This window comes from Periplaneta americana, chromosome 8 (genome assembly GCF_040183065.1).
Source record: "Periplaneta americana isolate PAMFEO1 chromosome 8, P.americana_PAMFEO1_priV1, whole genome shotgun sequence".
Lineage (NCBI taxonomy): Eukaryota > Metazoa > Arthropoda > Insecta > Blattodea > Blattidae > Periplaneta > Periplaneta americana.
In genome coordinates, this window is record NC_091124.1 from 33,261,400 (window position 1) to 33,287,144 (window position 25,745).

General features: G+C 35.7%; 1 protein-coding gene across 1 annotated transcript in view; it reads left to right on the forward strand.

The window, feature by feature from the left end:
- The window catches only part of LOC138704639 (putative ATP-dependent RNA helicase DHX57), a 40,790-nt gene that overhangs the window by 2,584 nt on the left and 12,461 nt on the right, over positions 1-25,745 (forward strand). The window contains exons 4-15 of the mRNA XM_069832726.1: positions 1,787-2,209; positions 6,596-6,735; positions 9,661-9,858; positions 11,754-11,919; positions 14,205-14,385; positions 15,450-15,614; positions 15,714-15,859; positions 17,398-17,531; positions 17,789-18,034; positions 19,071-19,201; positions 22,054-22,196; positions 25,012-25,125. Of these exons, the coding sequence (XP_069688827.1) occupies positions 1,787-2,209; positions 6,596-6,735; positions 9,661-9,858; positions 11,754-11,919; positions 14,205-14,385; positions 15,450-15,614; positions 15,714-15,859; positions 17,398-17,531; positions 17,789-18,034; positions 19,071-19,201; positions 22,054-22,196; positions 25,012-25,125 (2,187 nt within the window). The remainder of the gene's footprint in view (positions 1-1,786; positions 2,210-6,595; positions 6,736-9,660; positions 9,859-11,753; positions 11,920-14,204; positions 14,386-15,449; positions 15,615-15,713; positions 15,860-17,397; positions 17,532-17,788; positions 18,035-19,070; positions 19,202-22,053; positions 22,197-25,011; positions 25,126-25,745) is intronic.

Genomic DNA, 25,745 nt, shown 5'->3' on the forward strand with positions numbered 1-25,745 from the left:
ACCTAATATCACACAAACATCACTGAAGGCTCCGGCCTTGTGGATGGGGTAACGAACTCTTTCCCATGTTTCCACCCCTCTCTTCCCAGTTCTGCAACCCTGATCTGGACTAATGACTGGGAAGAGAGTCCGCCGAGTTAGCTCTGTGGTAGCGCGTCTGCCTCCAGACTAGCCGGCCCAGGTTCGATTCCTGGCAGAGTCAGAAATTTTCATGTTAAGTACACTTACACTCACCTAGTACACGACATAACTCTTCACAGATACACATCATGCATAATTTGGTCTGCCGAAGTGGTGTACAATTTGAAAAATGGATCACAGTTGTGCCATCTATCTGCAGTATGAGGAACCCGAATCACTTTAAGTGAAAAAAAAAAACACACACACACTCACACACACACTAAAAAAAAAAGATAATACAGAAGTTTATTATTTTGCATGTACCAAGTAGTATATAGGCCTAATTGGTGAACAAATACTTTAAAATCTATATTTAACTTAATATTTACTGTAATACATACAGTAGGTGTATATTATTTTACACATAAGATTAAAATTCACTTACAATTTATTTAAGATTGTGGAAAACAAAAGTAAATTTGTTGTTTACAGTAAATACTTACATAATTTATGTCCTGAAGTAGGCTTTGATACTTTTTTGATTCTGATCATTCATTTGTTTTCTTAATTGCAATTCGTATTTTGCGTGCTGCAGTAGGCCTAATGTCACAGTATTCAAAACCCCATTGTGCCAAATAATCGAACAAAGTATCAACACATCACTGAGCCTCAATGTGAGAAATACATTCATAATATTGTAACTTTTAAATTCAAACAATAATGTAACTTTATTGTTTCAACAATAATCACTTTCTATAATGAGTTTCAACACTCCAGTTAACAATGGGATTTCCACTCCACACAGCAACACGTATTTCGTTATTGCACTCCACAGACGACAATGACAATTCACTCGGATTATTGAGAACAACAATGTACTGTTAATCTTAACTAATGTTCACAAAGCACTATTTACAAAACAGAACTGTCAGTTCTCAGTTCGTTGCCTTGACTAGTTCCTCTAGCTCATTCACTCAAGTTCACAGTATATCGAACCCAAGCCTTCTAGAGACAGTCCACTGCACTCGAACTCAGGCCTTCCGGGGACAGTCCACTGCACTCGAACTCAAGTCTTCCAACTGCGTTGCTCCCGCCTGGACCCTCGCAGAGTCGCGGACAAACACTCAAGTCGAACTCCGGTCTCAAAGCTGGCTTCACTGCTACACACTGCTTGCTGACCAAAAACTGACACAACTCTCTTCTCCTCGCGTCCTGTATTTATTACTAAACCATAGTTTCGAGAACTTACGATTTCGCGATCAGTCTACAGATGCCGAGAAGATGGCGCCTATCTAGACTTCTCTGGATTTCTCCCCTCTCCCTTCGTCACAGCACATACCCTAGGAAGTAGATGCGTGCGCAACTTCATTTGCCGCGTCGCCCAATCCTTCCACGTGCGCCCTGACCTCTGTGGGACGCGTGATCAAGTCTCGATGGGGCTGTCACAATATTTTATTCCTTCGCAACTTACCGTTTTAATTTGAAGTTCAGTTTAATTTTTTTATGATTTGTTGTCGCTTTATATTAATAAGTAATAAATTATTTTCGAGTGTAAGATGTAATCTGCAAACCAGATAATAGAGAGTGTACTGTATGCTAAAATCTGGCCCTTAATCATGATCATAAATTATGCAATTGTGACTATGATATTTTTTTCTTTTTTCAGTTACGGCTTCCACAAGTCACATTGCTTGGAGGCCCTGGAGCTGACAGGAGGAGACGTGGGAGTAACTCTAGAGGTGCTGCTCTCCCAGTACTTCAAACTTGGACTCTCCTTCCCTTTCATTGCAACAAATTCTTCCGTTAACAATGGCGACATTGAAATTAAACCTCCATCCTCTGACATTCTGCAACAGCGGGAAGAAGAAAAGTGTGCCCTAGAATCTATTTACGACTCTGCCTTTGAAGAGAGGATAGCAAATCGTTTGTGGATATTGAACTTACAGCTGGACTACCTGCTAGATGTTTATGAAGATAATGAAGGTTTTGATGTGCAAAGGAACAATAAAAAGTCTGGAAAGAAGGAAAGAGACGATAGCTGTGAGAGGATTTCTAGTAGGAAGTCTAAACCACAGCCGGAGTTCTGTAGGTTAGTGCTTACGTCATAAAGCATAAGTGACAGTGTATTACTGATGCAGATCTCATATTATATCTATGCCCGTCAGTAGCCATTAAATTTCAAGTGGCTTATCTTACAACGTGGGTGTCAGCACATTAAAAAGCATTACAACTTAACTCCATCTCTTTGGCTTCTCATTGCAAATGTGACGCACAAAGGCACAGATAAAATATCAGATCTGTACACAAATTTTTTGCCTGGTTTCCATTGCCTCCAGATATGATCAATTAAGATGTTTTTGGGGCTATACTGTAATAGGAAATCAAAGCAGTTAGCATGCCTAATCGCGAAACGAGCAGTAAGTCATTTTGCAGAATGCAAAAAGACATGAGGTGCCTAGAAGCAAAGTCAGCAATCTCCACTTTGGAAAATTTTACAGTAGAAGCAAAAAACTTTTTGAGGTGTTCACTGAACGACAATTCCATCAAAAACTATTTTCATATGTAAATGGACATCGGAAAAGCAATTTTACATAGTATCTTTACTTCAGAGTAACTGTGGAACAATATATTAAAGCTTTTAATATGGAGATTGCTGTTTTTGCTTCTCAGATGTGGATATTACAGTCTCTGCATGTAAGATGAAGAAGATTACCAGGTTTTATTGCAGATTTCAGAAGTCATGTGTAATTATCAAATTTAATTCTGAATTATAAACATTAGTTTAGGGATAACAAAGCATACAAATTTTTTTTCCACAATATTCAACATTTGAAAAGTTTTATTGTTCATCTTGCTACACACACAATTCTGGAGATTCTTCCGTGAGTTCACATGCACAGTCATTAGTGTCTACCTCATTAGACAAGTCCAATGCATCAACATTGTCAATTAGTGGCTTGTAAAAATCCAACTTTGCGTTCTGACGCCAGTTCTCACTGAAGTGGATTTGAAGCAGTCGTTTGACATCAGAAATTTTCTTAGGATGCACAAGATTTGGTTGTAGAGGTGGAATAAGTTCTGGAACCATTCATTGTACATTCGGTGAAGTAGTGCAATATTCAATTGAAATGGCAAATATTTTCTCCCTCTTGGTGAATGGCAGTAGTGAAGTTCAGAGATGATACGAATTTTATTACAGCCTCTGTTTTTGCCTGGAATTTCTGAGAGCAGTGATCTCCTTGTTCTTCAGCTGGAACATTTCCAGTACTAAAAAAACTGTTTGGTTACAAATTCAACTCTTGCTCGTTTTACCTGGATAATCCCGAGAAAAGCCTTCTGGCATACAGGGACTAGATTATTACTCTCACTTTTCCTCATAAAGTACTTTGTTTGGAAATATTTTCCTCTGCGAGTACCTGTTGTCGATCTCTTTCGGGTTATGGAGGACACTTTACAATACCGTAATAAAAAGGCATTTTGACTGGATTGATCCTTATTCGCATAGAACAGCTTATGGAAATCTAGGCACTGCTTCATAGATAAGATTGAACATCGAAAGCTTTTTGTAGCATGCCCACATGTAGGAAAGGCTGGCAGCATTGGAAGCCCATACCTGTGGAAAAGAGGGAATTCTCTAATTTTTTTAAGCTAGGTACCTATTTCACAAATTATGATCATAAACTACAACGTTGTCAGTATTAAAATCAAAGTATAAAGAGTCTTAGAAGAATGTACACTGCATTTATTTATTTACATATTTATTTATACTATTGCTTAATCTGCAATAGTAATTTTGAAACTAGTTTTCATTAAAGCAAACCACAGCAAAACAATAAGACATTATATAAGAAAATATTTAACTAACCTGAGCTGTTTAGCTTTTGATCTTTTCCACTTCTCAGGCTGAGATTTTCTTTTCCTTGCTTTGGAATGCGAGACTGGTGTTATTTTCTCTATACTATTCATTTTACTGGAAATTTTATGATACCTGTATTCAGTAAAACAAAGTAATTTAGTTTACTTTTACCTCAGAGAAATAGAACTGACACTGTAATAACCATACTAACAATGAGAAAAAGGAAAGAGGACAGCTGACGGTCACATGACCAAATGGCATTCTCTGATTGGCCAATGTGGATATTGCTGACTTTGCTTTTCAGATTGTAAAATTTGAGCATGGAGATTGCTGCCTTTGCTTCTAAGCCCGGTTTTCAATATGAAAATTAAACCATTTACAGCTGCTTTTGCTTTACATAACCTATGGAGATTGCTAGAAAACACCAAGAAGAATCCAATGCTGTCATAATATAAGTTTCTAAAAAAGTGGAGATTGCTGACTTTGCTTCTAGGCACCTCACATGTGTAATTCGACTAATGACTAATGAAATACTGACAGGAACAATGCCAACAATCGATTATTGCATAAAATTGTCCACTGTTGTAGCTGTTTACTCATTTTGTTATGATACAATATGATAGAATATGATACTGGTAATGGAATTTCAAGCAGTCAAAATATCGCGTTCGCATTCAAACGGCAGTTGGGTTACTTTTATCTGCACCACCCAGTACAACAAAAAGGAAAACAATTTCTAATTGAAAGGGCTGTGCCTTTTAATAACATTCAGATAATACACGCATATACAGGGTGTTTCATGAGGATTTACCGCCACCTACAGAGCTTATTTTCGAAGACATTCTGAGAAACAAGTGTCATCTAAACATGTGTACTAATCTCAATATTTTCAGAGTTACATTAATTTGAAGTTGTTTGTAAAATACCATTATTCTTTAGTTTTATGAGTAAAAGAATATTACAGATGAAGAATGAACTATTAAGAAATATAATTTCTTTAATTAGCTAATATTCCGAAGCTAAAAAGTGTTAATAATTCCATAGTTCCTTCGTACAGAATTTGTTTTTCGATTTTTAACTACAAAATTATATTTACTTACGCACTAGTCACAACAATTGTTACAAATCACGCCACTCTTGTAAATTCTTTAAGACTGTACATTAGGATGCATGTTGTTGTTGTTTTCTAATGCCAGGGGTTTGACAATAAAGTCATTTGACCTCTTGCACTCCAATATTTTTCAAAGATATTATCATGACTAGCCACTGAAGCACAGATTTTGAGGTGTTCCGAATCCATTTCTTGGTTTGAGTTGCACAATGGGCAGTTAGGGGACTCATATATTCCAATTCTATGCAGGTGTTTGGCCAAACAATCATGGCCTGTTGCCAATCTAAATGCAGCTACAGACGATTTTCGTGGTAAATCGGGAATTAACTGTGGATTTTGATGCAGAGAGTTCCATTTTTTCCCTTGGGATTGAGTTATCAAATTTTGTTTGTTGAAGTCTAAGTATGTAGATTTAATAAACTTTTCACAGAGTAATACGTAGATTTAGTAACAGGTCTGTAAGTAGCAGTGCTGCCCTTCTTTGCTAAAGCATCCGCATTCTCGTTTCCCAGGATTCCACAATGGGATGGTATCCATTGGAATACAATTCTTTTATTGAGTGATAATAATTGAGAGAGCATTTTAGTTATTTCTGCTCTTTGAGATGAAGGTGTGTGTTTAGAGACGATTGATAGAATAGCTGCTTTGGAGTCTGACAATATAACTGCATTCCTAAATTTATGGATGTGGCATAGAAGATTCCTGAGACATTCACATATTGCAATGATTTCACCATCAAAACTTGTTGTTCCATATCCAAGAGATCTATAAAGTGAGCAGAGACAGCACGTAACACCTGCACCGGCACCTTGTTCTCTGGAGATCAAGGATCCATTGCATAAGGATGCATAATTAAACTGTAAAGAATGAAGTTCCTAAAGTCGTATGATTTGTAACAATTTTTGTGATAAGTATGTAAGAATGATGTAATTTTTAGTTAAAAATTGAAAAACAAAATCTGTATAAAGCAATTAACAACATATTTTTAGCTTCAGAACTCTAGCCAATTAAAGAAATGACACTTCTGAATAGTTCATTCTCTATTTTCAATGTTCTTTTACCCTTACAACTAAAGAAAAAAGATATTTTACTAACAACTTCAGATTAATGTAACTCTGAAAATATTGCGATTAGGACAAATGTTTATATGACATTTTTTACTCAGAATGTCTTCAGAAATAAGCTCCGTAAGTGGCGGTAAATCCTCGTGAATCACCCTGTATATGGAACTGTGAATAAACTAAACACGTATGGAAAGTCAACAGTACACTTATACCCTGAAATAATTTCAGCCTCTAGCTTCATTTTAAATTTCCTATTTCGTTCCGACACTGAATTGCGGATTTAAATCACTCAATACTTCCAACATCCATACTATTTGATACTGGAATATTGCAAGAACATTCGTATTTTGTATTGCATTTAAATGTGACAAACATTTGAATTATGAATATGTATAGCCTGTATTTTGTATATTATATACTGTAATTCTCAAACTTTTATTTCAGATTTTTTGCCAAAGGAAGCTGTAAATATGCCCAAACCTGCCGGTTTTCACATCAGCCTGTTCAAACACCAGTGGTGGTACCCAAAGAGGAGAAGGAGAAAGAGAAACCACCGTTCCAACTGGAAATTCGATTTCCTGAAGGTCAGCCGATTGAAGATCTCTCTCTTTGTTATTTCTTTAGCGTGATGTTCTTTTGTCTTTCAGACATATTGTGTACTTGTTTCTGTATTTTGTTTGGTAAAATTTGTATGAAGTATGTGAGGCAGTTCTTGTTTAGTGTCATGTTAATGTTGACTTTAATTTAAACAGTATTTTTAAAGCGCACCAACACAGTTCTTTAACATTTAACAACACTTATACACTCAGTCTCGGACAAAGACAATTTTGATAAGAATAATATCTTATTGTAGAAATATTGGTAAACACACAGAAAAGTGGATTATAATAAATTATAGCCTTGTGATACAATTTAGTTGAATTATTAAATGTCATACATACATTTTTGTTAATACAATACAAACAAAAGTTGCGTAATCTAAATTCTTCATTAATTGGTCAAATTTAACGAGACAAATAAGATTGGTTATGTTAAAAAGTCGAAGTTGAATTTAATAAAATCTGGGGGTCTTTTTTCTCATGCCATGGGTGATTATCTCTTAACAGAAAAGAAATACGTAGGTACTTTTACTGATATTTGTCTTTTTAAAGCTTATATTTTAATAAAAGAGTATCTTGTTTTGCAATACGAAATACGAAAAGCCTGAAATCCCATAAGGGCAACGGCCTCCTACAGGAGTGTAGGGTGAGCTGAAGATCTACTACACTTGGGGAGCCAGTCCAAGAGAGCTTACACTAACACTTACAAACTAAACACATAAACAAATTATACCAACTAAACACGAAAAACTATACAGACTTTGCAATAATGACTAGTGGAAAAATTTCTTATTTTAGTACTTGTTGCTTATGTAAATTTGGTCGCTCTCCTGTTTTTTTTATTTTGCTGGTATTGAACAACTTCGTACGAAATAATATTTTTCATTATATGAAATCTTTTGCAATGACAGGCATAAAATCTCCGGATGACTTCCATTACAAATGAAGCAATTCCTCCATGATATTTACCTCATTACTGCTGAGTGCTTTTGAGCATTTAGCAGTACAGTGGAATCCGTCGTATTCAGCACCCAAATAACAAACAATTCAAAAACAAAGTCACTTCTAAATAAGAAAAATAAAAATAAAAATACGAGAGAGAGTTAGTAAGACAAACTGAAGTAGTGACCTACATTTTTTAATGAGACACCTGAAACTATTGCCACTAGATGGCAGTATTATCAATGTGAGCACAAGCAAAAGAAAGAAGCAGCAATTGCAATTTGGCAGCACTTCTGCAGGAGTGCACCAATATATTATTAAATAACTTATAAAACTATTTTCCAATTAACCAGCACTGGTTATCCAACACTGGCTTTGTTCCGTAGTTGCCAGATATGAAGGATTTTACTGTATGTTGAAATGCTGTGTAACATATCATGAATTCTGTACATGGGATTCCCTCCAGCAAAGCAATGTTGTAGTATGGATATCTGAAAATTGAAAAAGTTTGATGGAGGCATAAAAAGATTGCGTTGACTTAAAAAAAATGCAAGCAAATTTGTTCTGTGTGACATAAGAACATCGTCTGTAGCTACATTTAGATTGGCAACAGGCCATGACTGTTTGGCCAAGCACCTGCATAGAATTGGAATATATCAGTCCCCTAATTGCCCATTGTGCAATTCAAATCAAGAAATGGATTCGGAACACCTCAAAATCTGTGCTTCAGTGGCTGACCATTACAATATCTTTGAAAAATATTGGAGTGCAAGAGGTCAAATGACTATATTGTCAAACGCCTGGCATTAGAAAACAACATCATTTGAAGACATTATTACAAAAACAACCCTTGTCAAAATTGCTATTTTTCAGAACAATAAAAAATAAAAGAATAACACATGTCAGCTATTTCCATTCAACTGGAGTTTTATCCTTGTGTCTATTACACTTGACATGGGCCGTTTTTGGAATCTATAAACATTTTATATAGTAGCAAATGTGTCCTTAACTCAGTTTCATTAAAAATGACTAGAGCTGTTTTTGTAATAATGTCTTCATTTTTTTATGATAAAGCAAAAAATTTTATGTTATTTCGTTTCTGAAAAGTTAGTATTTTATTTTTTTCTCTCATCACGAAAAGGTGAAATTTTAGTCTAATACTAGTTCTATGCAACATTTTCATGAGCTGATTTTAACCATTTTCTTGAAGGATACCATGGAAAAAATAAAATAAAATGGAAAAAGTAAAAGAAATTCATTGCATGGTAAAACAAATTCAAATGCTAAATAAAAAAGTGGTCTTCCAATGGATCCCAGTCCACTGTGGACTGAATGGTAATGAGAGAGTGGACATGTTAGCAAAAGAAATTAACTAAAATCAACTTAAAAACGAATTTCAAGTTCCCATATGAATCAATAAAACGAGTCATAAAAAGAATAAGTAACAGCGAACAGGCAAAACATCAAAATTAAAATGGAAAGAATCATTCAAAGATCCAAAACTAATTCCTGACCTACCTCGAAAATCTGCCATGGCCATGTTTAGATTGCTTACTGGACATGATTGCCTCAGTAAACGCCTCCATCGTATTGGAGTACTGAATTCACCTAAATGCTTATTGTGCGCACCAGAGAAGAGGATATGGGGATGGAGCACCTGGCTAATTGTGAAACTCAGGACATTTGTGGACCTTCCATCAAAATATTGGGAAGCAAGAAGGATGATGACTTCATTGTTAAATCCACACACACACGCACACGCACGCACGCACGCACACACACACACACACACACACAATATTTCTATGCATTTAACGTTTCAATTAATGGACTAATGAAAACAATGCATCTCTGCTTATGAAATTCATTAGCAATATGTTTATGTCAAGATTAATTTGATCTTCATTTTAAAAATATGTGGTACAATATTAGTCTCTTGTTTGTAACATTTTCTGTTACTATTGCTAGGTTCTTGCTATCCCCTTGAGCCAGCATTAGTGTACCTGACTACATCAGCCAGCAGATTTCCTCCTATCGCCAGCCTACGGTTAACAAGTAGGTTACTCCAAGAAGCACAGATCTGTGCTAAGGATGAAATTCCAGCTGTGTACACAATAGCACAGTTGTTACTTGATCATCCAGATGAAATGGTAGAGCTTTTAAGAGGTGAGTCACATTTAATTTCTAGGATAGCCCCAATATTTCCACTACAAGTAGGTCCATGTCTAAATATTATTTTTTGTACTTAGCTAATTTCATTTTTCAAATCTTAAATTGAAGTTGAGGTTTAATAGTTACTTATCATTTGAAACTTTTATTTATTTATTTATTTATTTATTTTGTGACTTGTAAAGAGTGAAAAGCACATTAATAGAGATAAAATAACATTCCCACATTTCGATAAATCAAATTTTCTGATGATCACTGCATAACATTGTTTAATGTTATTCCATCTCAAATCGACCGAAATATAGAGAAAATTAACCTTGCAACTTTTAAATACAATGAAACTTTTTCTGTCCGTTGACAACTGTAATACAATGCTTTGTGCAAAGTTTCAGGCATCAGAACTTCATAGTGTTCAAATTTAAAATATTTAAATTTATCGTATTTTCATAAAATTAGCAACTTTAAACTGTTGTGGCTCCGAAACCCTTTCATCCAATGATCAAAATCATGGTTTATTTTGATTCTAAGAAATTAAAGTTTATATTGACATGTAAACCGTTTTTCTTACTTTTTATGGAAATGGAGAAATTTAGATTTTTCTTCATTAAGATGCCTTTGCCCACGAAAAAATATTTTTGAAATATATGGTTAGATTCCACATTGAAAGTACAAATAAACACATTTTTTTACTGGTGCACCGTTGATAAGAAAGTATTGAAAATATCAAATAAGGAAAAAAATAGTACACGTGTGAAGTAACCAGCTGCATGTGAGGCGGGAGCTAGCCGAGACAAGCAAGTGATGTTTCGTATAGCTTTATCACAAGTTTTCATAAACACAGGAGTAAAATGATGCCCAACACTCGCTTATCTTCAGCTCTCGGCCAGTGCGTGCGGTACTGCGCCATTCAAGTCCAGGCGTGTAAAAATAATGTATTTAATACCCTCGAAACTTATTGCCGAGCCACTAAGCAAACAATGCCAAATCCCTCTTAATAATGCAAGGTTTTTTCTCAATATTTTTTACATTTTTACAAATGGGCAAAAAGCCAAAAAGTAAGTAAAATCAAATTATCTGTCTCTCTGTATACAATAAAAATAAGGATTACTTCTTAACATAACCTACCAAATGTCAGCTTCAAAATGAGCTCCCGTTCAATATTCTGCAGTAAATGTTTCCAGAGTTCTGAGCGCTGAAAGAGGCTTGTTTTTATAAAATACGCTAAATTTGTCGCTCAATAGTACGAAAACCGTTTGACTTTCTGTAATATATTTTTGAAAATGCACTGTCCTCAGCACCTTGTATAAATAGGGAAAAAATTAGAGTATTAAAAAAATGCAAGGTTTTTTACTGATCGATTTCATATGGAATAGCCCAAATAGTCTTTATTTTATGTTTAATGAATAGTCTGCACCTGTGATTTCTTGTGACGTAGAAAGATCATTTTCTGTGTTCAAGAACGTGTTGTCAGATAAATGCATGAACGTAAGTGAAAACAAAATGGGAGAAATTAGTTGTTGTACGTTGTTTCGAAAGAAAAAATATTATGTAACATAATGTAGAACTCAATTTTGATAGTGCATATTTTTACTGTTTTTTTCCCTCCTTCACTGTGCATGTTTTGTCATATAATAGTGCACGAATGCATGCATGTTTTAAGATATGATAGTGCATGGAAATCCGGAATCTAATTTTAACTAAAACTTAAATATATGATTCTTATGTAAAATCATCACACATGAATAAAAATAAGTTAATGACGGAACACATCATACAATTGTTTTAAATATCAGTGTGACTAAACGGAATTAACCATGCCAATTAAACTTAGAGTATACAGTTTTAAGGTTAAACTGGAAGTGTCCACTCAAATGAATACATGTTTATTACAGATAAGGATAACACTTTCTTAGATCCAAATTGTGCACTATTTCCTCCTCCTTCCCTGCCATCTGACGAGATTTCTGAGACACTGCTAGAGACAGCAGGGGAGACCAGCACAAGAAATGCAAACACACATCAACAACGACAGCAAATCAGCCTTCATGAACTTCTCAGGTCAGTTCAAGCACAGTGAGTTTTGACCATTTCCATACTCACTGTTTTTCCTACCAAACAGTGAATTTTCTTTGACTTTGAATCCCTCCTGTATTAGTTCTGCCCACTCGTCCATGCAAATATTGAATAATGTTGACAAAAGCAAATAACACTGCTGTATCTTCTTCGGTTTGGAAGTAAATCCCGAAAAGACAAAGTATATGATTATGTCTCGTGACCAGAATATTGTACGAAATGGAAATACAAAAATTGGAGATTTATCCTTCGAACAGGTGGAGAAGTTCAAATATCTTGGAGCAACAGTAACAAATATAAATGACACTCGGGAGGAAATTAAATGCAGAATAAATATGGGAAATGCGTGTTATTATTCGGTTGAGAAGCTCTTATCATCCAGTCTGCTGTCCAAAAATCTGAAAGTTAGAATTTATAAAACAGTTATATTACCGGTTGTTCTGTATGGTTGTGAAACTTGGACTCTCACTCTGAGAGAGGAACATAGGTTAAGGGTGTTTGAGAATAAAGTGCTTAGGAAAATATTTGGGGCTAAGCGGGATGAAGTTACAGGAGAATGGAGAAAGTTACAAAACACAAAACTGCACGCATTGTATTCTTCACCTGACATAATTAGGAACTTAAAATCCAGACGTTTGAGATGGGCAGGGCATGTAGCATGTATGGGCGAATCCAGAAATGCATATAGAGTGTTAGTTGGGAGAGCAGAGGGAAAAAGACCTTTAGGGAGGCCGAGACGTAGATGGGAGGATAATATTAAAATGGATTTGAGGGAGGTGGGGCATGATGATAGAGACTGGATTAATCTTGCTCAGGATAGGGACCAATGGCGGGCTTATGTGAGGGCGGCAATGAACCTTCGGGTTCCTTAAAAGCCATTTGTAAGTAAGTAAATATCTTCTTCTTGTGACAGTTTAGTATTAACTTTATTGCTTTATTTTTTTCTGGGAAGTATCTTTATTCTAGCATTTCAAATAGCTTTTGCCTATCCAGATTATCAAAGGCTTTTCGAAATCTAAAGCAACAGAGGCGTTTCTGGATTACATTCTCCCCTTCATAAATTAGAGTTCATATTGCATCAGTGCACAATCGACTTTTTTGTAGGCCATTTTGTTTTCCATATATTAAATTTTCTGAGTATTATTGTAATTTTTTGGTTAAAAATCTTAGTGTACATTTTGTAGCATGTGTTAAAATATATTTATTGTTCTGTAATTTTCGGCATATCGTTTGTTCCCTTTCTGGAATAATGGAATGAGTGTCACTTTTCTCATCATATCTACGTCTCGACCTCCCCAAAAGACTTTTTCCCCTCCGGCCTCCTAACTAATACTCTAGGCTATATGCATTTCTGGATTCGTCATACATGCTACATGCCCTGCCATCTCAAACGTCTGGATTTAATGTTCCTAATTATGTCAAATGAAGAATACAATGCGTGCAGTTTTGCGTTGTGTAACTTACTTCATCCCTCTTAGCCCCAAATATTTTCCTAAGCACTCTTATCCTTTGTGCCTCAAAGTGAGAGTCCAAGTTTCACAACCATACAGAACACCTGGCAATATAACTGTTTTATAAATTCTAACTTTCAGATTTTTTGAAAGCAGACTGGATGATAAAAGCTTCTCAACCGAATAATGACAGGCATTTCCCACATTTATTCTGCGTTTAATTTCCTCCCGAGTGTCATTTATATTTGAAGAGTCCACTGCAAGAATGATGGATGTCATTTGGAATACATTTTGCAGGAGAAGCAATTGAAAGTTTGAAATGCTTAGCGCTCAAAGCTTAACTGTGATTTTCCGATCATTACTGGACAATGACTATCAGTGTTAATGCCATATAACTCTTTATGTACATTCTATATGTCTTAAGCTAAGCATTGACAGTCTTGGTTCATTTTCGATAAGAAAGTGACATCCATCATTCTTGCAGTGGACTCTTCATTTGTTAATGCTGCTCCAAGATATTTTGAATTTTTTCAACCCTTCAAAGGATAAATTTCCAATTTTTATATTTCAATTTCGTACTATGTTCTCGTCACGAGACATAATCACATACTTAGTTTTTTTTTTCTTTCGGGATTTACTTCCAAACCTATCTCCTTACTTGCTTCAAGTAAAATTCCCGTGTTTTCCCTAATAGTTTGTGAATTTTCTCCTAACATAGTCATGTCATCCACATAAACAAGCAGCTGATGTAGCTGATATAGCTGAAATAAATATATTAACCGTTCTGTATTGTTGTTAAGATGTAACTGTGTGTCACAGGGAGGACAGCAACATTGCTAGAAGATTTCTGGAGAAACAGGGTGATTCTCGTTACAAGAAAGCTTTGGAAGGCCGAAGACAACTACCTGCTTGGAGTCGCATGGAAATCATTCTGAATGCAGTGAAGAAACATCAAGTTGTTGTAGTCAGTGGAGAAACTGGTTGTGGCAAAAGTACTCAAGTTAGTGTTTTGTTTATGAAGTTCTGCTTGTTTAGGCATTACAAGATTCTCTCATAGAGTTGCTAAGGAAACACAATTTTGAGAGCATGTTTACTATGTAAAGGACTATCAAAATTCAAAGTTTGGGGACTCCCAAATGTTTTTGGCTACCAAGTTTTACAGACATACATCACATTATCATATAATTTTTACATATTAAATACTGTACTTATGCTTTATTGCTCTGACTTCTCCTTCTCCTCCTCCTCCTCCTCCTCCTCCTCCTCCTCCTCCTCCTCCTCCTCCTCCTCCTTCTTCTTCTTCAAGCTCTACAACTCTCAGATGAAAGTTTTGGCCTTCTCAACAACTTTCTTCCATTCCTTACGGCTTCCAACTATCTTTGTCCAATTTTCCACCTTCATCAATTTCAAATCATTCAGGACATCATCCTCCCATCTATTTTTTGGTCTACCCTGCTTTCTGTTAACTATTGGTTTCCATTTGTATATTTGTTTGACCAGTCTATTATTCTCCATTCTATTTATATGACCAAACCATCCTAATCTTAGCGATTATATATGATTTATTATGTTCCTATTCTTCATCAGCTCATTCAGTTCACTGTTATATTTAATTCTCCATGTACCATCATTCACTTTAGTTGGACTAAAAATTTTCCTTAGTATTGCTCTTTCAAAAATTAGCAGTCTATGTTTTATGGAGTTTTTAAGGACCCATGTTTCGCTGGCATAAGTTACTACAGGTCTTATTGTAGTACAGTATAGCTTAAATTTGGACTGTTTAGATATCAATTTACTTCCAAATAACTGCAGGTTGGCATGGTATCCTTTGTTTCCCATTACAATTCTTTCTCTTATTTCTTCCTCAATGATGTTGTTATTAACAGTTGATCCAAGATATTTGAAACTTGGTACTTGTTGAATCGTTATATCATTTATTTTAAAATCTCCCAAAGTTTCTCTCTTCGTGCTACATTTTAAGAATTTTGTTTTCTTCTCATTAATTATCAATCCAAATTTCATTGCCTGTTCTTTTAAATTGTTACATGTTTATTGCTCTGACAGGTTCCCCAATTCTTACTAGACGACTGGCTTCTGAACTGGAGTTCTGCTGAAAAAAGCCATTTGGAAATTATATGTACTCAACCAAGACGTCTGTCAGCTATTGGTGTGGCTGAGAGAGTAGCAGAAGAGCGTGCAGAAAGAATAGGAAATACAATAGGCTACCAGGTAAGAAATTCACTTTTTTAATAATAAGAATAATGAAGATAGATTTATGTAAATATCACCAACAATACAAAATAATATCATTGATTGCTGTGTTAACAGATCCGTCTTGAAAGCAAGATGTCTTCCTCTACTCGATTGTTATTCTGTACCACTGGTATTCTGTTACGAAGATTAGAAAGTGAGCCACAGTTGAATAGTGTGTCTCATATCATAGTTGATGAAGTGCATGAACGCAGTGAAGAAAGGTAATATCGACACTACTGATTGTTATAACTATTTCTACATCACCAAAATGTATGATGTGTCAGTATTTACTGCAGAGCTGTGTCTTCTGCAACTGGTACTGATGATTTTAATTTACTTCTTTTGTGGTATGGTGTGTCTAGATGAAAGTTATACAAATGTATCCAAATTAAAGAAGAAAAAAAAAGACTTCTGTATTTCGTAATATGTTGTCCTAGAACTAGATGCTTTTCTGTGTTAGAGGTTCATGTCCATATTGCGTTCTAAAACAGTGCAGAACAGGCCACAACATGCATTCAAACTTCATCTGCAGTTTCAGTATTGCTTAGTGAGCTCGGGAAAGGTCACCAGCTGGCACATGTGCTTATATCAGTTGCTTCACTTAGAACAGCCGTGGCAAAAATGTGATCGTGCGCTGAGCCACTGTGTAACCTGCAATGTGCATAGCACCTATGGAGGGAGGCGGACACCCGAAGGGAAAGTGAAGCAACTGTCTGACTTATTAACGGATTTTCATTTTCCTTACATCAAGCATTTAAATGTAATTTTATACAGTATAAGGTTAGAAACTAATATTTAGTACGTGTAACGAAGAAAGAAATGAATAAGAAAACATAGGACACATCATCACAACCTAAAATTACCTGTCTTCAAAATGTCTCTGTGATAGAGTTTCAAAATCAGGAATTATGTCACTTACTGCCAGTCGTAGTTGATCACAAAGGTATTTGTCTGTCACTCGTAATCTAAATTTGCTTTTTATTATTTTCACTGTTGAAAATAATTTTTCACAAACGTAAGTTGTAGTGAACATGGCTTCAACAGAGCAAGCGAAAGAATGAAGCTGCGAATGTTTATTTTTTGGCAAAGATTGGAAAAGTTCAACATTTGTCATCTAGCTTTCATTTAACATCACATTGTAAATTTGTGAGTTTAAATTGAAGATCTAACCGCATTATTCGTACATCTGCTGAAAAAGGATCGACGTACAGAGATAATAATAATAATAATAATAATAATAATAATAATAATAATAATAATAATAATAATAATAATAACACTTAACCTTTTAATGTTTCATGGGTGACATGTAGTATAATGCCATTTTATGTTATACAACCGTTTTCCTCTAAATACTTGTGAACAAATCATACGTTTAATATTCTCATCATATTGGCAGCAAAAAAATGCGTTCTCCCATCCTACTTGAAACTTTCGTTTTTGTAGAGGTACATGGTTTCGAGAGAGACATTGCGATGATACGTCACTCGCAGGTCAGAGACAAATACAAATGGAACGGAGTTTGACTCCAGTGAGTGAGAGGGTGGGGGTTGCGGGAGGTAGGAAGCAAGGCGTAATGTACTCGCGAGTCACATTTTTGCCACGGCTGACTTAGAACAAAACTTTAGTACAAGTGCAAGACAATTGGAGCTATTCCTTCTTCTTTAACATCACTGCCCTAATCAAAGGATGGTCTGATTTATTTGATCCTGTTGATGCCTGTTTACAGCTGTGAATACTGATCTGTCTCAATTTTCAGTGACTTCCTACTACTTATTCTCCGTGATCTTCTTCCTTTCCGACCTGACCTCAAAGTAATACTCATGAGTGCCACGTTGAATGCTGCCTTGTTCTCCAGTTACTTCGAGCAAGTTCCAACAATAGAAATACCCGGTGAGACACGCATCCACTAGTATAAGTCTTTGTTTGTGAAATGCAACTTTAAAAGTAGAATTTATACGTTTTATTCATCATGTCCACAGTATTGGACAGAAAATTATTTTAGTGGAAACCTATTAGCAGAATAAAACTTTGTACAAATGAACTCAAGTTACAAGAAAAGTTTCTTTTTTTTTTCAGTAATCGCAATTCATCAAAGTAGAATCACATGACTTACTAATATTATACCTTTGTTCCTAATATATTTCCAGGACGAACATTTCCAGTAGAACAATTATTTTTGGAAGATATTTTGGAAAAGACAAATTTTGCTCTTGAAGAGAACTCCATGTATTCACGTAAAATGAAAAAATCTGGCAACTCAGGCCCTGGTGACATATCATCTCTAGAATGTGAACTTGAAATGGCCGACATTAAAGGATCATTAACCATAATCTCAAACCCAGCCACGAGAGATGAGCACCTCACAATTACTCAGTTGTATCATCGATATAAAGGTAAATGTTTTGTTGGATGAAGATCTGACCTTTCATACAATGTGTCCAAGCAAAACGTGTATATATATATATATATATATATATATATATATATATATATATATATATATATATATTTATATTATCATTATATATTTTACCAAGTAAAATGGACATATGGTAACTCATTCTTGTGTTGGTTGTCTTAAGGTGTTAGGTACAGCTTAGAGCAGTAAAATTTTTAAAAATATTCAACATTATTTTCCTTCATTACTGTATCTTGTACAATAATGAAAATTGATATGTGTAAAATACTGTCCTTCTGCTATATATATATATATATATATATATATATATATATATATATATATATATAATATTTTTACGATTTAAAAAAAATTATTTATATATTTTTTTCAAAATTCAAAATGTTGGCAGTTCACTGTGCAGTGATGAAGAGTAAATGCATATAGAGTGTTAGTTGGGTGGCCGGAGAGAAAAAGACCTTTGGGGAGGCCGAGACGTAAATGGGAAGATAATATTAAAATGGATTTGAGGGAAGTGGGATATGATGATAGAGACTGGATTAATCTTGCTCAGTATAGGGACCGCCCTCGCATAAGCCCACCAATGAACCTCCGGGTTCCTTAAAAGCCAGTAAGTAAGTAAAGATTCAGATAGGGATAAGGAAAGCTTATTTAAGACGATTCATTTTTGTTTTCTGTAGTTGCGTTGCTAATGTGTCCAAAAGTCTAACAATCAGTTTACTTAAGATTAGAAGCAAAAAAAGGAAAACCTGGGCAATGCCAAGTACTTTAAACTAGTGTCCAATAAATGAATGGAATTCAGCTATGAATTTTTCTATTCACTTTGCTTAGTTTCACTTTAATGCCACGCATGTATTTTCGTTCCTCCCATGCCTTCCCTGCATCATTCGTTGTTTCTTGTGTTAGTGAAGGAGTTCTTGTTATATATAATTTTGCGCCAAGTAATGTTATGCTCTTTTTTGTGTCTATTTTATTTTGTATTTAAGTAAATGTTGCTTCTTTTTTTACAGATTATAATAAACTTACGTGTAAAAATTTGTACTTAATGGATCCAGAAAAGATCAACTACGACCTAATTGAAACTGTGCTGACATGGATAGTGGCTGGAGAGCACAATTTTCCCAGAAAAGGGGCAATATTGGTAAGAGATATTTAATATTATGGAAACAGAAAACTATAACAGTAAGTTATTTTCCATTTTCTTTAAATACACATGTAGCAGTTGAGAAGCATACAACCGTGGTATTGTTCAGTAACGCCATCCAAATTCATAATGAAAGTGTATCTCAGGAAGACTTTGACTGTGTGGGTAAATATTATGGTTTATATGATAAATAGAGAAAAAAAAGATTTGGGGGAAAGAAATCCGATTATTTGCCAGATGCTTCATCAGATGATGAATAATTGGGTTTTTCTACTGTAATATCCAGTAGGACTCACTGAGTCTGCATAGGTTCAAAGACGAACTATGTCAGCTGACCAGAACTATTCTAAGATTTTGTGCCAGAAATAAGAGCATCAGTATTATAATGTGAATACTTCCTCAGGCACTGCATTAAGGGGTTAGGTACAGCTTACAGCAATAAAATTTTGAAAGTATTCAACATTTTTTTCCTCCATTATTGTACGTCGTAAAATAATGAAAATAGGTATGTGTAAAACACTGTCCTTCTGCTATATGAAAAAAATATTTGTAGGATTTAAAAAGTTATTCACATTTCTTTTCAAAATTCAGTTCACTGTGCAGTGATGAAGTATTTCCCACATAACTAAAAAACTATCCAATATTCTGAGACGAAATTTCTTGTGTACATTAATGCATGTCATATGTACAATATGATGCAAGATCACTTCTCCATCTTTGATAGATTGTCTGATAAAAAATAAATTCATTTTATAAAATGGTCAAATATCAGTATTTTCTTCTAACACAAAATAAAAAAAAATATTATTTATTAAGGAATGTAGTTGAAAGAGCATGATATTGTAAACATGAGTTTCAGCAATAAAATAAAAGAGAGAGAACATGATAAAGTTAACAAGTTTATGAGTTATGAGGGAAACGCTTCATCACTGCACAGTGAAGTGCACATTTTGAATTTTGAGAAAAAAATATATAAATAATTTTTTTAAATCGTAAAAATATTTTTTACAAGATATTTACAAAATATCTGTACAAGATACAATAATGGAGGGAAAAAATGTTGAATATTTCCAAAAATTTTACTGCTGTAAGCTGTACCTAACCCCTTAGAAGCAGAAAAAATTCTCTTCTTCTCTCAGTCTTTAAACATAAGAGTCATCATCATCATTATCGATTGAACCCTATGGTTTGTTCTGCTCACAAGGAACCAAAATTATCTCTCCATCTTGGAATGTAGGCTTTCACGGCCGGCGTTGATAGGATGCGTATTTTCCGGGCTAGAGGGCCGTGGTCTGTCGGTGTTACAACCAAACGTTTCGTCCACTACTCCGGTGGACATCTTCAGTGGCGTGGTACACGTGTGCGGAGAGATCTGCTGTGTGTATCAGGAACTGGCATTGAGACTGGTAGCACGTCGATATTTAAGGTGTGGGGCTGTTGTTGCTTGTTGTTGTCACCGCGGTCCGCACTAGTGGCTTCGGTGTTCTGATTGTTTGTCATAGTGTCTAATTGTCGGAGAAAGGGTTTGATGTGTGTGCTTCTGAGGGCCGGATACCAAGCTTTGTTGACCTTTAGTCCTTCCTCCTTACGGTTAAAGTTGTTTTTGTGTTTATGAATCTCAATAGCTTCCCGATGTAACCTGGCATAGAAGTGTGGTGTACTGCTTAGGATGTCGGTGTCCTGGAACCTGATGTTGTGATCCCCATCATTATAAGCATGCTCGGCTATAGCTGACTTGTCCACGTAACCTAGATGGCAGTTCCTTCTATGCTCAATGATTCGGGTCTTGAAGCTACGCTGTGTTGTACCTATGTACACTGACCCACAGGAACACAGGATTCTATATACTCCAGCTGATGAAAGTCGGTCACGTTTGTCCTTGACAGATCGTAAGCAGTTACAAGTCTGCCTAGTAGGAGTGAAAATTGTCTCCACGTTGTGTTGTTGTAGTATCTTGCTGATCCACACTTCTATGCCGGGTTACATCGGGAAGCTATTGAGATTCATAAACACAAAAACAACTTTAACTGTAAGGAGAAAGGACTCAAGGTCAACAAAGCTTGGTATCCGGCCCTCAGAAGCACACACATCAAACCCTTTCTCCGACAATTAGACACTACCACAAACAATCAGAACACTGAAGCCACTAGTGCGGACCACGGTGACAACGACAAGCAACAACAGCCCCACACCTTAAATATCGACGTGCTACCAGTCTCAATGCCAGTTCCTGATACACACAGCAGATCTCTCCACACACGTGTACCACGTCACTGATTAGATGTCCACCAGAGTAGTGGACGAAATGTTTGGTTGTAACACCGACAGACCACGGCCCTCTAGCCCGGAAAATACGCATCCTATCTCTCCATCGTCTATTCACTTGACCCACATCTCTCTTTCCACTAAGTTTGTAGGCCATAACATGTTAAACTATGCTTGCTGTGTCCATTCTTAATATATGTTCTCTCCTGTTTGATTTCTTGTATGGGAAAACTCTTCTTTCCTTCCTGATGCTACAGTCCTCTATACAACCTTGAACCCTTCAATAATATTCCTTCATGCTAATTGGTTCTGTACTACCATCTTTCAATTGTAATATCCCAATTTTGACAGAAATACGTTCATAAACTACAGCAATAAGTCGAAATATAGTATAAGATAGAAAATAAGAGAGAAGACAATAGTCTGCCAGCTGCTGGACAACCATTGAGAGCTGTATAATTCGGCTTTGCTATAGGCTACTTTGTCTTCCGTTGCTAACTTTCATTAACTGACATTAAAATCAGTGATCCCAGAAACATGTCTTCTTCGAGCTGAAGGGACAGCACTTGGTTTGTGTGTTGCAGGTGTTTCTGCCAGGAATGGCTGAGATCTCGAGTCTCCATGATCAGCTGATGGACCATCCCGTTCTGACTCCACGCTCAGGGAAGTTCGTGTTGGTGCCACTGCATTCAACACTCACTAGTGAAGAACAGGCTGCGGTATTCAAGTAAGACGCTTTGCTGTATTTTGTGTCAGTTCAGTGAGAAGGTGGATAGAGTTCATTTGTGTTCTTTTCATTGTAGTAAATATTACAGTGTTAATTCTTCAATAGTTGCCTGACCTGCTAACACCCATTTATCTCATACATACAAGAGGCAATCAATATGTTTCCGGACTGCCCTGAGTGTAGGCAACACACAGGCCATAGGAAATGAAGTTATTTAGAACCAGAGAAACGCCTGGAATCTATACTAAACGCATCAAATGAAAGAGAGAAGAAGACTAGCCACAAGGCGTGTATGGAGAGATTCCAGGTAAAACCAAGGTTTAAGCCACAGTCGCATTTTGCTACTCGACTTCTAATAATGCAACAGACTTTCAATGTTGTTGTTGTTTTCTAATGCCAGGCGTTTGACAATAAAGTCATTTGACCTCTTGCACTCCAATATTTTTCAAAGATATTATCATGACTAGCCACTGAAGCACAGATTTTGAGGTGTTCCGAATCCATTTCTTGGTTTGAGTTGCACAATGGGCAGTTAGGGGACTGATATATTCCATATATTTACTTTCAATGTAAATGTGCAAAAATGCGACAACCACATTGGACTTCAGAAACGAAGATGGTAATGGAGAAAATGAAATCAGAGATGTGTTTGAACTATTCTGAATTTGAATATGGATTTCAAAGAGTTGGTGCAATTCATGTAAGTTAAGTGAACAATTTCTTCTAATTGATTTATATAATTCCATCGCATACTGTAAATTGTGAGCAAGGATTTTGTTGCATAAATCTTGTAAAAACTGGAATTAGAAACCGCCCTTCAGTAAAAAGAGTAAAGGCACATTCACAATGAAAATTAAACATAACGTAAACATTAACATAAGCACATAAACATATGCCACAAACTTAAGTAGCCAAGGCCCATTCACAATGAAAATTAAACATAACATAAACATAACACGTGTGTGGAAACAAACATACCGAATCAACAAAACTACAGAATCTATTACATAAAAATGGAGAATTGCACAATGACTGACGATGTAGCTATTCAATTTATGTTTCTAATAACTACAATGGCATCAGTATATGGCTTTCAATACTTGAAATCAAAGAAACGGAGATGTAAAATAATCAACTTTTCGTCATATGATTCCATGTTATGCGCCTAGCTATCATCACGGCCAATAGATCAAAATATTGCTTGTAGGCAAAGCCCATGAGATGTTAAACAAAAAGGGAAAACACGCTTTCCGCTTGTGTACTGTTTCCAAATCGCATAAACATAAGCATGAAAGTTTGGAGTTTGCAAACTTTCATGTTAACGTCTTATGATTAAGATTAAGTTTATGCTTATGTAATTCATTGTGAATGCTTTCATTAAATAACATGGACACAAGGTGTTATGTTTATGTGTAATTTTCATTGTGAATGGGCCTTTAGCACTCTGCTAACAATAAATATTGAAGGGCCTACTAGTAAAGAATTTAGAATACCCATAAAATAGTGTATTTAATGTGATGTAAATTTAGCAGTAATTGACTCTAAACATACCTACGTCTAGTGATTTATTTACATAAGTATATCTAGAGTGTGATGAGATGGATTGAAAGTAATACAACTTCAAGAACCAAATTACATAACTTTTTGTTTCTGCATACTTTAATTTTATATTTCTGTATAATTATTATTTAGCCTGTAATATTGCACAAGATTTTCGCAATTTGCACAGATATAATTTTTCATTTGTGCATTTTTGCGACAATCATTTATTTTATAACAAACCCTGGGTAAAACCGCAATAGGTCCTTGGCATGCTTGCACAAAATCACGTGTAGAAGCTCCGTTCTTAAAGACAATCTGACGTTGTTTGACTCAATAGGCGTGGAAGCAATGATCTTCAGTGGCATGCGCATGTATGTTTATTAGTACGATAAATACAAGTGCAGTTGGGAAACATATTGATTGCACCTTATATCTGAGTTTACAATAAAAATTCTCACACCGATATCAAGAACACACATGTACGTGGATAAGACATTCAAGACATACCGTATTTGCTCGCGTAATTTGCGCACTTTTCAATTAACTTTGGCCACTGAAAAATTGGGGTGCGTAAAATGTGCGGATTTTTCAAATAAGAGGTCCTGTTCTGAGTTTATCTCAATTAGTATATGTATAGGTAAGTATTTACGGTAGGGCTAATTTTCTATACAGGTAACTTGTCTCTACCAAGGAAAAGCATTGTTAAAGTATTGGGACTTTGGGGTTTCTTTCTGAAGCAGGTACTTCAGTTGCTGGTGAATGACCTACGATGGACTATAGGGAAGGAAAATCCCTACTACACAGAAAAAAATATGTACGTAATCCCTACTACACTGAAAAAAATATGTACGTAAAATGTGTGCGCAAAATACACGGAGCAAAAATTAAGTTCAAAATAATCCCTTAAAAATTAGGGTGCGCAAAATACGCGGGGGCGCAAATTACGCGAGCAAATACGGTAATACCGCTCAAACTGTTTATATCCTTCAGAAATGTAGAAGCAAGAACCACACTCTATGGATCTGTTTTTGACAAAGCTGAATGCAAGTTGAAGTAGATCTTTGATACATGAGTGACATTATCATCATCGCAAAAACCTCAAATTCTATATTTTGTTGTATCGCAGTACTTCCATTTTATAGGTCTACTCCCCCATATAATGAGAAATTACAATTGGAAATTATTGATTCGGCCAGCCCTTGGGCAGACATCTATGTATGAATTTAAAATCCTTACATAAACATCACTTACATTGTTTCATTTATATCTGCAGGAAGCCTAAGCCAGGTGTTCGTAAGATTGTCCTGTCTACAAATATAGCAGAAACATCGGTAACCATTGACGACTGCGTTTATGTTGTTGATTGTGGCAAGATGAAAGAGAAGAGGTAAGACAAACTAGGAATAAATGTCTTAAATTATTATGATCTGACTTAAACATAAACAAATTATTATTCACAGAAATTGTTAATTTTTTCAACAGTAATCTAAATAATTGTTCCGCTGCGTGGCGTCATGGTCAAAGGCATCCTGCCTAGGACTCGCGTTACGGAATGCGCGCTGGTTCGAGTCCTCATGGGGGAAGAAATTTTCTCATGAAATTTCAGCCAGTGTATGGGACCAGTGTCCATCCAGCATAGTGATGCACTTGGGGAGCTACGATAGCTAGCGAAATCTGGTTGCGAATGCCAGCTATAACGGCTGTGGGGATCATTGTGCTAACCACACGATACCACCATTCTGGTTGGATGATCATCCACCTCTGCTTCGGCATGTGACGTGAGGCCAGCTGGTCGGTCTAGGCCCTTCATGGGCTGTAGTGCCACGGATTATTATTAATCTAAATAACTAAACTGCAGTGAATTATAACTAATAACTCATTTATTTTTAGAAATAGGAACAGAAAGGAACTGGAGGTGGTTGAGTTAGCTTACATCATTTCAGTCCCAAGAATCTATTGTGTCTACGTGTTTAATGTCAAAATGGCTAAACCTAGCAAAGTTGATTT